Below are 14,498 nucleotides of genomic sequence, written 5' to 3'. Positions count from 1 at the left end.
ATTTAGCTGTTGAATTAGGTTTTTTACCTGAAAAAAAAAGAAGGTAACCTAAAACAAAAGCTCAGGTCCTTTACCTCACCAAAGGGCTTTGACCCTTATCTCATGTCCCAACCTCTTCCGATCTAAGGTAATCATCATTCAGAATCCCAGGTTCTCCATTTCCCTACAAGTAGAGCCTGAGATGGGATTCTTGTTTAGATGATTTACTGAGGGAGTTCTCAGGAGGAGAGTTTGGGAAGCAGGGATGGAGAGGGAAAAATAGCTAAGCAAGGATGTGGAATTTGCTGGAGCCTGGATTCAGAGCTCTCAGGCATACAGTGAACCAGAACATTGACTCTACCCTGAAGCAAAGACTACCTGTTTGTACCCAGAGTCAATCAGTGATGGACTGACATTTGGGGAAGTGATAAACAGAAAGCAGGTGCATGGCTTCCTGGGTAAGGAAACCCCCATTGGCTAATGGCAATACTCCAGAGAGGGATGGGGCCTGATATGCTGACAGCCAACATTCACAGTAGTTAGGGATAAGTGCACTTGACCAGGAAAAGGGGTCTTGGTGTGTCTACTGTATCTTGCTTCCCTCCTATCCTTTTTATTGAGTTATAGCTGATTTACAATATTGTATGTTTTAGGTGTACAACAAAGTGATTCATAATTTTTAAAGATTATATTCCATTTATATTTATTATAAAATGTTTGCTATATTCCCTGTGCTGGACAATATATAGCCTTGTAGCTCATTTATTTTATACATAGTAGTTTGTACCCCTTAATCCCCTACCCCTATTTTGCCCCCTCCCCTATCTCCCCACTATTATACACTAGTTTGTTCTCTGTATCTGTGAGTCTGTTCCTTTTTGTTATATTCACTCATTTGTTTTATTTTTCAGATTCTACATATAACTGATAACATATAGTATCTGTCTTTCTGTCTGACTTATTTTACTATTGCTTACTTTTTTACATAGCTTTACCAAATTTTGTATGTCTTCCTTATAAATGTGTGTGTGTATATAAATTTTATATATATTTACCTCCCAATTACTTGGAACTTTCTAGAAAGGAAATCACACTAAGTTTTGTTCTGACTGTAGTATAATATTTCAGTATGTAAAAATACCATATTTATTCACCCACTGTCCCACTGGTGGACTTTTAAGTTGTTTTTAGGTTTTTGCTGTTATGAACAGTGTTGCTGTGAAGATTCTCATATATGTCTCCTGTTACATACTGCAAGAATTTCTTGGGTTTATAACTCTGGGAGACAGTGAAGGGCAGGGGAGCCTGGCATGGTGCAGTCCATGAGGTCGCAAAGAGTCGGATACAACTTAGTGACTGAACAACAATGCTTGGGATGGAAGAGGTGGAAGGGATGGATGGAAGTGTGAAATTTAGAAGATAATGCCAAACTATTCTCCAAAGTGAATTTGCTAATTCACACACCCACCAACTAGGTATAAGAGATCCTGTTATCTACCTCCTCTCCAACTTTTCTCTCTCTTTTTTTTTTTTTTTGTCTGCACTGGGTCTTCATTGCTGCTTGTGGGCTTTCTCTAAGAGTCTTGGCTAACGGGGGCTGCTCTTCGTTGCCGTGTGCAGGCTTCTCATTACTGTGGCTTCTCTTGTTGCAGAGCACAGGCTGGAGGCACATCGACTTCAGTAGCTGCACCACACTGGCTCAGTAGTTGGAGTGCGAAGGTTCTAGAGACAAGCTCAGTAATGTGGTGCACAGGCTTGGTGGCTCCATGCCATAAGGAATCTTCCCAGACCAGGGATCGAATCAGTATCCTCTGCTTTGGCAGGCAGATTCCTATCCACTGTCCACCAGGGAAGTTCTCCAACTTTCTGACTTATATAAACTGAATGAGTATAAAATGGCTTTTCATTTTGGTTTTGATTTATATGTCTTCCATCAGTAATCATCTCTTCCTGAAAGTGTCAGTCACTCAGTTGTGTCCAACTCTGTGATCCCAGGACTGTAGCCCACTAAGCTCCTCTGTCCATGGGATTCTCCAGGCAAGAATACTGGAGTGGGCAGCCATTTCCTTCTCCAGGAGATCTTCCTGACCCAGGGATTGAAACCATGTCTCCCGCACTGCAGGCAGATTTTTTACCACTGAGCCACCAGGGAAGTCCACCCTCTGGACCGTAGCCTGCCAAGTTCCTCTGTCCATGGGAATCTCCAGGACAGAATACTGGAGTGGGTTGCCATGGCCTCCTCCAGGGTATTTTCCTCACCCAGGGATCGAACCTGCTTCTCCTGCAGCTCCTGCATTGCAGGCAGTTTCTTTACCACTGAGCCATGGGGGAAGCCCCAATCATCTCTTCCTATGTTATCAGAATACCTGTTACCGCTTCTTAAGTGAAGCGCTTGCTCATATCTTTTATCCATTTTTCTATTGGATTATTTGTCCTTTTCTTACTAATCTGTAGTTCTTTGTATGTCCTTTGTCTTTTGAGTGTATTATGAATATTATGGCTATCTTCTAATTTCCAACTTGTTTTCTCATTTTATAGTGTCTTTTAATGATATCTCTTAATGTTATTATAATCATAGGTATTCTTTTATGGTTTTTTATGCCTTGTTTAATAAATCTTTCTCTTAAGGAGTCTAAAGGACCATTTCAATCTTGGGGGTGGGCAAGGGGTTCCACAAACAGAGGTTACAGGCAAGTCACAGAGGCAAGCATGTTATATCTACTGAGGCATTGTCTGGTCTGCAGCAGCCCTGACTAGCCAGCACAAGCGACCAGCTGGCTGGCAGGTGTGCTCTGGTTATAGAATTGGATGTATCATGCTATTAGAGCTGGATACCATTAAAAATTCTAATCATAGACTGTAATTAACTTTCCTTGCTCTGACGCCCCGCTCACTAAACAACCTTCTGATTATAATTTGGCTTCCCATGTATCTTTGCCTACAGGGAGAGAATGTACTGTTCAGGCCGACGTGAGGATCCAATCCACTAAACAGTTACATGCCATGATGTAAATTAATAAATTTGTATTCTGATTTTATCATGTGCCTCATCTGAGCTCTGTAGGCGTGAGTCAGCATCCCCAAGTCTAATCAATACAGACACAAAAAATATCAAGCCTCTGAGCTGAAAAACTAAGAACTAGACCCAGGACCAGAGTGCAGTCACCAAGGTAACAGTACCCTGGAGGCCCCTTAGCCTGATGGAGAAGGATATGTCATGTGATATGTGGACAGGGATTAAAATTGACTTTTGACATTATAAAGAGCTGCATATTCAAAACCATGGCTTGGTTCCATTCAGGTGAAGGCAAAGAATAGAAGATGATCAGGAGACTCATATTGAATATTTATTGGCTTATGAGCACATACCAGATGCTGCACAAATCCTAGGCAGAAGGGTAAGATTTACAGACATGTTTGAAAAGAGCAAATTAAAAAAGAGAGAGAGAGAAAATAAAAGAGGCAGATGGTACATGCTAAGGAAGAATGTAACAAGAGGAGCCTGACTGATGAATCTTTGCTCCACCTTGCTACTCAAGGTCCAGGATGCAAAATAGAAAAAGCAACTTTAAAGATCAAAACCAAAAATTGAAAACCAGGAGAAGGAAACAAGGTACACCAGAGAACAAATAGGGATGTGCAAGGGTAGTAAGATTACCTAAGCCAGAGGAGTGATTTAGGACCAACAGGGTGAGAGAAAGATCTCTGAAGTAAGTTCAAAAGGCAAAGTAGAGGTGAGCCCATCAGGACAGATGGGGATAATTTAGCTATCCTGCTATTATATTAGATCAGCACTTAATCCAGGCTTTCTAAGTGAGCAGTACCTGAGGACACAGATCACCTTCTGGATCCCAGTTACACTGAATAACAAAGGGGAGAATGTGATCAGAATTGTAATATCTGGGAATTTTTGACCCAGTTATGAGACGTGAGTCTTATATTCAGACTAAGAGCGAACAAAAACAAAACAAGGGGATGACCTGTACTGATGACCCTATGGGATTTATTTTTCAAAGAAAAATATGTTCAAGAAGGAGTGAGATCAGTTAAAGGAAGTTCTGTGACATCTGTGAGACCAGTCTAAAAGACAAGCATTACCTCCCACAGCACTTCCCTTGGGGCCCCCACCAGAGCAAGGCCATGGGTGTGGCTAGATCGGATGAAACTAGAGAACCATTTCACACACCTTTTGATCTAAACATGAGGTAGAGACATGCCACCCAGTAAGGGTTGATCCTAAGTGTGGCTTGCCCACCCAGCTACGTGGAAGGAAAGGCATACAGAGGGCTCATTGAAACAGCAGAACCAAAACACAGCAGGCTGGTAGAAGTGCTTCTCTCAGCGCACGGCCAGAATGCACAAACTACAAGGAAGGGGGCTGGCCGGGGGCTGACCTGTGTTCTCTACAAAGCCAGAAGACTCCGACTCATGTGTGAAGGAACAAGCTCTCTTTAATAATGGCCTCTGTGTGTGTGTGGACAAGGGAATACAAAATGTAGACAGAGCAAGGCTCTCTTCTAGATGTTGTTCTGCACATGCTCCATGATGGTCTTGAGCCCCAGCCAGGTCTCCTGTGCAGTGGGGATGATCTGGTCGGCTGGCAGAGCGAAGGCATAGAAACCAGTATCTCTCAACTCAAAAGAGAACGCATACTTGATGCCATTATCATATGCCCAGTCAATAGTGTTCCCACTAGCTGTATCTGTTAAGTCAAAAAGAGAAAACACTTTGAAGCCTAGTTCCTTTCAGGGTTAGATGGGATGGGGCTCGGAGCGCTGCCAACCTGTGGTTCCTCAGTGATCTACAGTTCTTTCTGAAAGTCATCAACCTACAACACACAAATGTTGACCTGATCCCTGTGTCTCAGGCCGTCCTGCACCAGGAAGGTCTTCACCAGTCTCAATCCAGGAGATTTTAAATCCGCATTTCCATTTTGTCACCAATTCACTGTTTGGACTCCTTCAGGTCACTGGAAGCCAATCTCTGCAGAGTGTGGGAGGCAGCCTCCATCAGAGCCACAATGATCCTATCTCCTAGTATTCACATCCTTGTGTAATGCCCTCCTATACTGGGCAGGGCCAACATGATCTGTTTGACTGCAGAAATGAAAATGTGCACCCTTCAAAGCTAGGTCATAAATATCATGGCTTCTGCCCTTGCTCTCTCTTGGGTTACTGGCTCTCATAGAGCCAGCTGTTATGTTGTAAGAACACTCAAGCAGACCTTTATAAAGAGGTCTATGTGGTGAAGAACTCACTGCCAACAATTAGCAATCACTTGGCAGGCACCAGAGTGAGTCTGAGAAGCAGATCCCTCAGCCCCATTAAGCCTCTAGACGACTGTAACCCTGGAAGACATCCTGACTGCAACCTCCCGAGAGTGCCTGAGCCAGAGCCACCCAGCTAGGCAGCTCTTGAGTTCCTGACACACAGAAACTGTATAAGAAAATTCATGTTTATTGTTTTAAGCTGCTAAATTTTAGGATAACTTTTTGCATCTCAAGAGGTAACTAACAACACAGAGGGAAGGAAGCACTTGGGACTTCCCTTTGTCAAAAGGCCAAGGAGGCAAAAGGCCTGTTTTCCTGCTTCTTCCAGTCAAACTCTAGCAGAAACTGGATAAAGGTGTAGTGTAGATGATACTGAATAATAAAATAACAATGTCAACAGCAGCTATCATTTGTTGAACATCTACCATGAGCCAGTCATCATACTGGTAAGTTTACATTTAATCTTTAATAAACCAGTGAGATGGGTATTACTGTCCTTGTTTTTCAGATAAGAAAAAAATCCAGGCTCAGAACAGAATACTTTGTCTAAGAAAACATAGATGGAAAATGGCAGGGCTGGAATTCAAATCCATCTGATGACAAAGCCCATGCTTTCTTCAACCTACTTGGGGTTCAGTTAGAATGTTTTATATATATATATATAAAACATATGGTGGTGGTGGTTTAGTTGCTCAGTTGTGTGCAATTCTTGTGGCCCCATGGACTGTAGCCCACCAGGCTCCTCTGTCCATGGGATTTCTCAGACAAGAATACTGGAGTGGGCTGCCATTTCCTTCTCCAAGGGACCTTCCTGACCCAGGGATTGAATCTGTGTCTCTTGTGTTGTGGCAGTCTCCTGCATTGCAGGCAAATTCTTTACCAACTAAGCTACCAGGGAAGCCCATAATATACACATGTCTGTTAAAATATGGGTCCCTTTATTTTTCCATTGTTCCTGAATGTTGTTTCTTATGATACCATTTGTGATTTTCTAGAGATGCTGCTTCACGGAGAAGGTAATGGCACCCCACTCCAGTACTCTTGCCTGGAAAATCCCATGGACAGAGGAGCCTGGTAGGCTGCAGTCCATGGGGTCACTAGGAGTCAGACACGACTGAGTGACTTCACTTTCACTTTTCTCTTTCATGCATTGGAGAAGGAAATGGCAACCCACTCCAGTGTTCTTGCCTGGAGCCTGGTGGGCTGCCGTCTATGGGGTCGCACAGAGTCATACACGACTGAAGCGACTTAGCAGCAGCAGCAGCAGCAGAGATGCTGCTTCAGCTGCAATTACATGTTCCCTGAGGTTATGGAATAGGCTCTCCTAGTCTCTCTGAAATTCCTGTATAACTCCTACAGATTTTCTCTACCTGGAGAAAAATGCTGAATAATAAACAGACTATGGCACCAGCAAGTTACATAGCAAGCTCAAGTATTTCAGAACAGGTTTTAAATTCAGGAAGAGGGCAGGAGGACCTCTGCTGAACAAACTGATCAGATTCAAGAACTTCACTTTACTTGGGTCCTTGCTAAGTCTACCTACCTACTCTTTTTTAAACATAACTGGGAACATACTAATAACACTGGTGTGCACACTCTATTTTTCAATTAACAATTGAAGATTATTTCCTATTAGCACATACAGATCCACCTCATTCACTTAAGGGCTGCATAATGTTTCACTGTAAATGAGGTGAAGTTGCTTAATCATATCCGACTCTTTCTGACCCCATAGATTGTAGCCTGCCAGGCTCCTCTGTCCATGGGATTTTCCAAGCAAGAATACTGGAGTGGACTGCCATTTCCTTTTCCGTTTCACTGTAGGAATACACCAAATGCATTTTCATCCAGTACTCTACTGATAAACATTTAGGTGCTTCCCAGTCTTCTATAACTAAACAATGCTGTCATGAACATCCTTAAAACTCACAATCTACCCATGAGCCAAACAAGCTCAAAGACTTTGTTTCTAAGCCCTTAGTAGATCAGAATCTGTGAAGAGGAGGGGCAAAGGTTGCTAGAGGAAGGTGGCCTAAGGAAGGAGACATGAAAATTCTAGAAAGTAGACACAAGAATTAAAGAAGCAAAACAAGCTGGGCTATTTAGCAAAAGGATTGAACAGTCCAATATAGCACAGTAGGCTTTCAAGATACAACAACTGACATTCAGAAAGCCACTCAGTCATGAAGAAAGGAACTTAAATCTCTTCTACATGCTCAAAGAAGGCAGGAGAGTGTGAAAATCCATTTTAGAATTATTTATATTTATACAAATACAAATAATTTGTATAATTGAATAATATATACAAATTTTATAATTCATCTAAAAGGATTAATCTAAGGAAAGGGTCAGCACTTGAAGGAACAAATGTCAAGTACTTACGTCCTACACACCCTAACCCAGAGAGTGAGAGTATTTTTATACAAAAATTGATTTCATTTTGGGGAAGAAAGGAGGGCAGGCAAAGCCTGTAAAAAATACAGAAGATGGGCTCTTGAAAGAGGTAGAAAATATTATGTCTCTTGATAACACTCAGGAGAGCCTTTGTCCTACTCTGTTGGAGCAATCTGATGAGTATCTCTTACTTTGGGGACAGCTTATGCTGGGAAGAAGAATGTTTTTTGATATGGGAGGAAAAGGCTATTCTTTTTTTTTTTTTCTAATTTTATTTTATTTTTAAACTTTACATAATTGTATTAGTTTTGCCAAATATCAAAATGAATCCGCCACAGGTATACATGTGTTCCCCATCCTGAACCCTCCTCCCTCCTCCCTCCCCATACCATCCCTCTGGGTCGTCCCAGTGCTCAATTCTTTAAACTGGCGTTTAGACCCAAAATCCAGGACTCTGGTGACCTGCAGAGATCTTTGGAGAGGACCTCCTCAGAAGGCTCCTGCCAACTTCCTTTAGCTCTCTTTGGCATAGGGCTCAGTTCTGACTAATTAAATAGAAGGTGGTGAACCTCTCCTGATGTGTTTGTTCTCAGAGGTGCTCCCATTCAACAACACTAGTAATGATAAACCATGAGTAATTACTAGCTTGTTGATGCAATTAGCAACACAAACATCAACATCCTGCTAAGTGCTTTATGCAGCTTGGTGGCATGTGAAATACAGACAAGAGTGCTGAGGTCAGAGTATAGATGAGGACCTAGGAGGTGGGATGGAGAATCTTTGCAGAAGAGGAAGACTGAGGAGAACAGCAGTTGAGGGCAAAGTAAGTAGGATGGGAGAGCGAGTTACAGTATGGAAAAGGAAAGCAATATCGGCAAGTTTTCACGGGCTTTGAGGGCAGACCAACTGTTGGAAAACTATTTACAGAGGAGGCACCAGAGGGGAAAAAGAAGGGCACTTGTTTGAAAGGAGCTTAGCTCCCCATGTTTTGTGTTTCTATTTCCCATTTATAGCTAGGGCCTTGGAAAATAATCATATCCTTCAATCTGATCTAAAAATTTAAAGATCAGATCACAGAATAACGGAACTAGAAGGATCTCAGCAGGAATAGAGTGAAATGCTCAGATGAAACACTTCAGCGAGAAACCAAAACAAAAGTATTTCCTGAAACTAAGGTTGAGTTGTAGGTCATGGGTCTCAAGACCCTCGTCAGGTCTGCAGTCTTCATAGAGTTTTTTTGTTTTTTCAGCTCAATGCTAATGACTGTCCAGAGGACCTCCTAAACCAAGCCTGCTATGCACATGTTCATTTCAGACAGGATGGTGAGGGGGTCCCCTCCACGCCCTGGTACCACCACCCCAGTTCGATGAAGATGGTTGCCTGCAACAACTACCACCACACGGACTTGACATAAATTCAGCCTATCACTAGCAACAAAAACAGGTTACAACATAAAAAAGGCTGTCTTGTGGCTCTTCTCCAGCTTCAAGTATCCTCTCCAAGTGTTCCCTAGTAACCAGTAAACTCAGGGAGTACTTACAGACAATGGAGCCGACAGAACCCACTCGGTACTGAGTGCCCGACAAGGAAGCCATAGCTTTGGATGCATTCCGTGCCACCATATCCTAGGAGCGGGAGATCATTAAAGTGAGAAAGAATGGACTCTGAAGCCAGACATTCCTCAGCTGTTCTGTACTGCAGTGGATTGGAAGATTCCCGAACCCCCACCCCCCAACCCCTCCCCACCACCCAAAGTTCCCTTCTGGTCTCCTTCTTTCCCATCTGGCCAGAGCCAAGGCCTAACTATAAAGTGAGAGAAATGGAATGGTTCCTCCAACTCCTTCTATCACATCCTCAGTTCTTTATTTCCAGTTTGGGGCCAGGGTAAGGAGAGAGGTGGAAGAAGGCCAGATAAGTGCTCTGAAAACAGGTGTATTGTAAACTCAAGTTGGGGTGCTGTATTGCAGCTCTTTGCAGATCTGGAGGGCTGTTCACCAGCCCATTAGAAATCTAGTAAAGGCATCACCATGTTCACCTAACCTGAGGGAAGGGAATGTCATGTTCATGAAGACAAGGGAAGGGCAAGTATGTTCAAGCGAAAACCTTTTAAGAGTTTGGGTGTTCTCAGAGTGGAGGTGGAGAAAGGGCCACCATATATGGATGTGCCCTACACAGAGGACCTGCTTGAGACCAAAGTCTAGACCACACCTAGTCATAAGCCCTGTAGCTGTGACCCCTGGCAGAGGGGCACACTCAAGCAAACCAGCAGAGAAAGAGAGGCCTGCAGTCACTCTGCAGGTGTCAGGCCCACTCCAATGAGTTCACCCTAAGTGTCTGCTCACATCCTGGGGTGAATCACTGCATGCGGTATAGAGCACCCCTGGGCTGTGGCCTGCACCCTACTTAAATTCTACCACACCCCGAGTGAGGAGCACCTCCCCCTTGGACACCACAATGCTGCCCACAGTTCTTGACAAGCAGTGGATCTGCAATACATTTTAGTCAGAAAGACAAGTGAGAAGGAAAAACAGCATCCAGTGTGGATCTTGGAACTCACAGCAAACACAGAAATAAGGAGGATCATCTTCTTCCTGTTCCCAGTAGGCCTGATAGCACATTGCAGAGAAGAGAGAGAGAACACTGGGCCCTTCTGGAAACAAGCCCAGCTTCTGGACTTTCTCTACAAAGCTCGAGAACCACCACTGTAGCAGCACCCAGAGGAAACACATATACCACTTACCAGTTCATCAGCATCCGGGACTCTGCTAGTTGTGTAGCCATATGGATACACCACCAGCTGCGAGTAGCTGTGCAGGTCGATGAGGCATTTGAAGTCCCCATGATTTGTAATGAAATCTGCCACCGATTTCACCTCCACTTCTGAATGGGCATGGAGTCCATGATACGTATCAGAGCAAGGGTCGTTACTGGTTCCCACTCCTGTGGGGAGTGACCCAAGCAGAAACGTTAACCCATGGGCTAAGGAAACAGAAATGCAGGATTCTCCACCCAGAGGAGAGGCAGAAAGCATGCACAGGCTGCTGCTGGCTGCCCTGAGAATCTAGTCCTCAATGTGTATATATTGTGGGGAGGGTGTGGAAGTGGGGTGCTGAATCTGCCAGTGTTGAGCAGGAAAATTGATAACTCCTTTAATGGATAGAGTTGACCTTGTACTGTATCACCAACAATTAATGTCATATTTTACAAAGAGTAATTAACATGTATTCTTGATAATTAATATGAATACTAATTAATAATGAAAATGACTCCATTTATTCTCCAACTAATTCTCTTGGTTCAGATCTTAATGGCCAAGTGCTGCCAAAAATAATCCATTGTTGTGGCTAAAATCTCTTGATTATTTGACAGATATTTAAAATTATTGCCTTCTATATTACCTCACAATATAGCCCCCTAAGGTATCTGACATGTATGTGAAAGCATCCCTGTTGTGACTTAGCTTTGATGCCCTCAATTGCCACATTTTTATCAGCTCCTTTCCCACAGTCACATTATTTTTCCCCCAATGGTTTGTGTGGTATTTCTACACAAGTAAGAAAATTAAAACCATTACATTAAAACATCACATCAAAAGCAAAACATCAGTACAGCTGTGGAACAGTGAAAGAGAACCACCAGAATTTGGAATTGAAAAGTGAGTTTAGATCCTAAATCTTATCAACCGTATGCTCTTGAGATTGTCGCTGAGCTTCCATTGTCCCATTTCCAATAAGAAAACTCACTCTCTAGGTCAGAAGAATAAATAAGATAATATATGGGAAGCTATATAGCATATAGTTGGCACTACTGTGGGGGTGATTTTTAAATAGCTGGAACTCAGAATCCACGTCTCCTAATTCTCATTTTCGTTCCGTAACATCAAAGGGCAGAGGTTCATATTAATACATCTAAGGGTAAACTGCTATAGTTTAATCTTCACAATGTCATCCTGCCTGTTGGGGTAATAGTGCTAATTGCTCTCTTCTGTTACCACCAAGAGCCCTTCCACCATTCAGTAACTTGCCCAGGAACCAGGATGGCCAGGTAGAAGGTCAGCTCATGGATTTGTATAAGACAGAATAGTTTTAAAGATAATAGTGTTCTCTCAGGAGGACAGAAACTGCTCAGTCATTCCCTTTCAAAATTACACTGAACAATAATATAGAGTGATACACAGAATAAGGGATTTGCCCAGTTTCTCAGTGAACCAGCAATGGAGATAGCCTACAAACCAGTTCCCTCACTGCCAGCTCAGAGACCTAAGGACAAGGCTACCCAGAGGTATCAGGATTTAACAACTGTCTCCCCCACCTACCTCCAAAATGAGAATCCCAATTTCTATTTGGATCAGCACCAATGCAGGTGCTTCTAGGATTTACAGACCGTGTCTTCCTCCATAATCGGTTCTGAAAAATTCATCAAGGAAGAAACAGCATTCAGAGATGGGTCAGGGCACAGAAGAGGTAAAGCTTTTCTTTGGGGGGCCTATGATAGAGATGGCACCATGGATGGGGCGAGCTGCCTGAGTCCTGGAGGCAACTTCAGAGATTTGAAGGATCATCGGTGTTTCAGCCTTCTCTAACTGCAGAGTCTCCTCTCCTTCCCCAGAAGGGAGAATTAGCCTCCTGATCGGGAGAAAAGGACTTCCCCAAAATGACCTGATGTCACCTGAATCCACTGAATAATTTAGGGCTTCAGTCAAAGTGGAACAAATGGACATTATCGGCCTCAATGATAACTGACGTGATAGCAAGTGCACAGCAACTATTGAACCCTTGCCTAAAAAACTGACCTGACTCCAATCGAGCATCTAGATCTGACCGCAAGTGAACAGGAAACACAGGGGATGAGGGAATAAATTAAATGGCACAGAACAAAGAAGTCATCAGGCAAATTCAGAATGTGACACATTTTACATGACAATTTACTTGGGTTTCTCCAACAAATGAATGACATTCTAAAAGACATGTGGGGGTAGGGTAGGGATGGGGAAGACGTTGTATAATTTAAAAGCCTGCATAGTTGTAACAACCAAATACAGGTACAGACCTTATCTGGATCCTAATTTCAACGAATTGACTCAAAAGACATTTTAAAGATAATTAGGGATATTAGATGATATTGAAAAACTTCCATCCAATTTTTTTACTGTTGATAGTGGTGGTGTTTTAATTATCATCAACTAGAGATGAAGATGGCAACCCACTCCAGTGTTCTTGCCTGGAGAATCCCAGGGACGGGGGAGCCTGATGGGCTTCCATCTATGGGGTCACACAGAGTCGGACACGACTGAAGCGACTTAGCAGCAGCAGCAGCAGAGATGAAGACTGAAGAAGTTTTGAATGAAGTAACCTGATGTCTGGGATTTGCTTTAAAATACATCAGAAAAAAAAAATATGTAGGAGGGAAAGAAATGAAAAGAAGATAGGTAAAGTGTTGATAATTGCTCAAGATCCATAATAGGAAGTTCATTAGACGATTCTTTATAAGAAAAAAAACATACCCTGGTAACCCTCAGCCCAGAGAATGACTGGAAAATGAGACCCCCCCAAGGAAGCTCCTAAAGTGCACATTTTATGGAATTTTTATCTAAGGTCATAGATAAAGGTCTATGCAGTCACAAAGCAAGGAAATCAACAAACAGGTCTTAACTCCAAGCCCAGCCCATCTGTCAGTATTACTCACGTGAGTATGAGTGTACACATATCCATCAGGATTGGCCACCGGCAACAAGAATATATCCATTTTCTCCAAGATGGAGGTGATGACTAGATCTCTCCCATAATCACATGCAATCTAAGCAAAGACAACATGCTTGTCAGCTATGTCTTTGCAGGCTGGGTTGCTAGATCTAAGTCAGAGTATCTTCCCCAGATGCCCAGCTCCTAGAACAGCATCTACCCTCTGGCAGTCTCCCTGCCACCCTTGTAGGTGCAGCTCTCTGCAAAGCCCACGGAGCACTTCAAAATCTGAGGGAACATGGCTACCTGATGACATCAACTTCAATGAGTCCTGGGCTGCCTGGTTTATTCTTCCTTCCAGGGGGTAGGAGCAGGGGAAGGGAGAACCACACATCATAATAGTTATTAGGAAAATGAGCCCCTGTGCTAGGGTTGGGGAAGATGGATCCTCCACTCGCACCACCCCTCCTCCCTGGAACTGGCTTCAACTAAACTTTCCAGAGGGACAGAACATGGAGATAGCATGAGGTCCCTGAGGGCCAGGAGAGCCTGAAAGGGACTGAAGGTAAAAATTATCTGAGCCTTGCTGCTGAGCAGGACTGACTATGTGTCAGTGTTTCAGGGCCACCTCTACAGCTCATTAGTATGCTCACTGCTATGAGCGGACATTGCCATTTAGCTAAACTATGAGGCTGACTGTGGGGCTCTGATCTTTTGTTTCTCCAATTTGAAAAGACTCCCCCAGCCTATTGTTCCTGTGAGAGTACCCTCCTAACCTACCACATCCCACCCCCTCCCAGGTACAGCTGCATAGTACAGTACAGGGCACCCCTGGCCCTGCAGAATGCTGGGCTAATACTAGGCGACATGACCTTTCTTGCAGTCCAGATTGCTGTGGCCGATGAGATCCACTCCCGGGCATGGATGCCTGCATTCAGCCAAATGGCCGGGCGCTGCCTGCCTTTTCCAGTGCTGAACTGGAAGGAAAAAGAGGCCAGAAAATTACCCTTCTGTCTGGGTGTGTGTCTACTCATCTCTCCTCTCCTCTTCCCAGTTCGCCCCTATTCATTTAAACCATTTAAGATCATTCAGAGGCCAAATGTTCCTGAGGGCACCATCCATTTATCAGGCTTCTCCAGGTCGAGGAGCTTAATTGACTGGCAGGGCCGAATTGC

The 14,498-nt window shown here is 43.6% G+C and overlaps 1 protein-coding gene across 3 annotated transcripts in view; it reads right to left on the bottom strand.

Annotated features, from left to right (window-relative positions):
• Positions 1 to 14,498, bottom strand: part of LOC133246416 (carboxypeptidase A4-like) — a 71,928-nt gene that overhangs the window by 23,165 nt on the left and 34,265 nt on the right. For 2 of the 3 annotated variants that reach the window (XM_061414712.1, XM_061414713.1), the window contains exons 9-14: positions 14,196 to 14,300; positions 13,328 to 13,438; positions 11,958 to 12,048; positions 10,383 to 10,582; positions 9,183 to 9,267; positions 4,413 to 4,681 (exon numbers count right to left, since the gene is read on the bottom strand). In XM_061414712.1, the coding sequence (XP_061270696.1) occupies positions 4,497 to 4,681; positions 9,183 to 9,267; positions 10,383 to 10,582; positions 11,958 to 12,048; positions 13,328 to 13,438; positions 14,196 to 14,300 (777 nt within the window). In that variant the 3' untranslated portion in view covers positions 4,413 to 4,496. Of the gene's footprint in view, positions 1 to 4,412; positions 4,682 to 9,182; positions 9,268 to 10,382; positions 10,583 to 11,957; positions 12,049 to 13,327; positions 13,439 to 14,195; positions 14,301 to 14,498 lie in introns of those variants that run through there. The other variant, XM_061414714.1, reaches the window with a different exon arrangement.

This window comes from Bos javanicus, chromosome 4, assembly GCF_032452875.1.
Source record: "Bos javanicus breed banteng chromosome 4, ARS-OSU_banteng_1.0, whole genome shotgun sequence".
Taxonomy (NCBI): domain Eukaryota; kingdom Metazoa; phylum Chordata; class Mammalia; order Artiodactyla; family Bovidae; genus Bos; species Bos javanicus.
The sequence above is the reverse complement of the archived record's forward strand: the minus strand, read 5'-3'. Positions and strand labels throughout refer to the sequence as shown.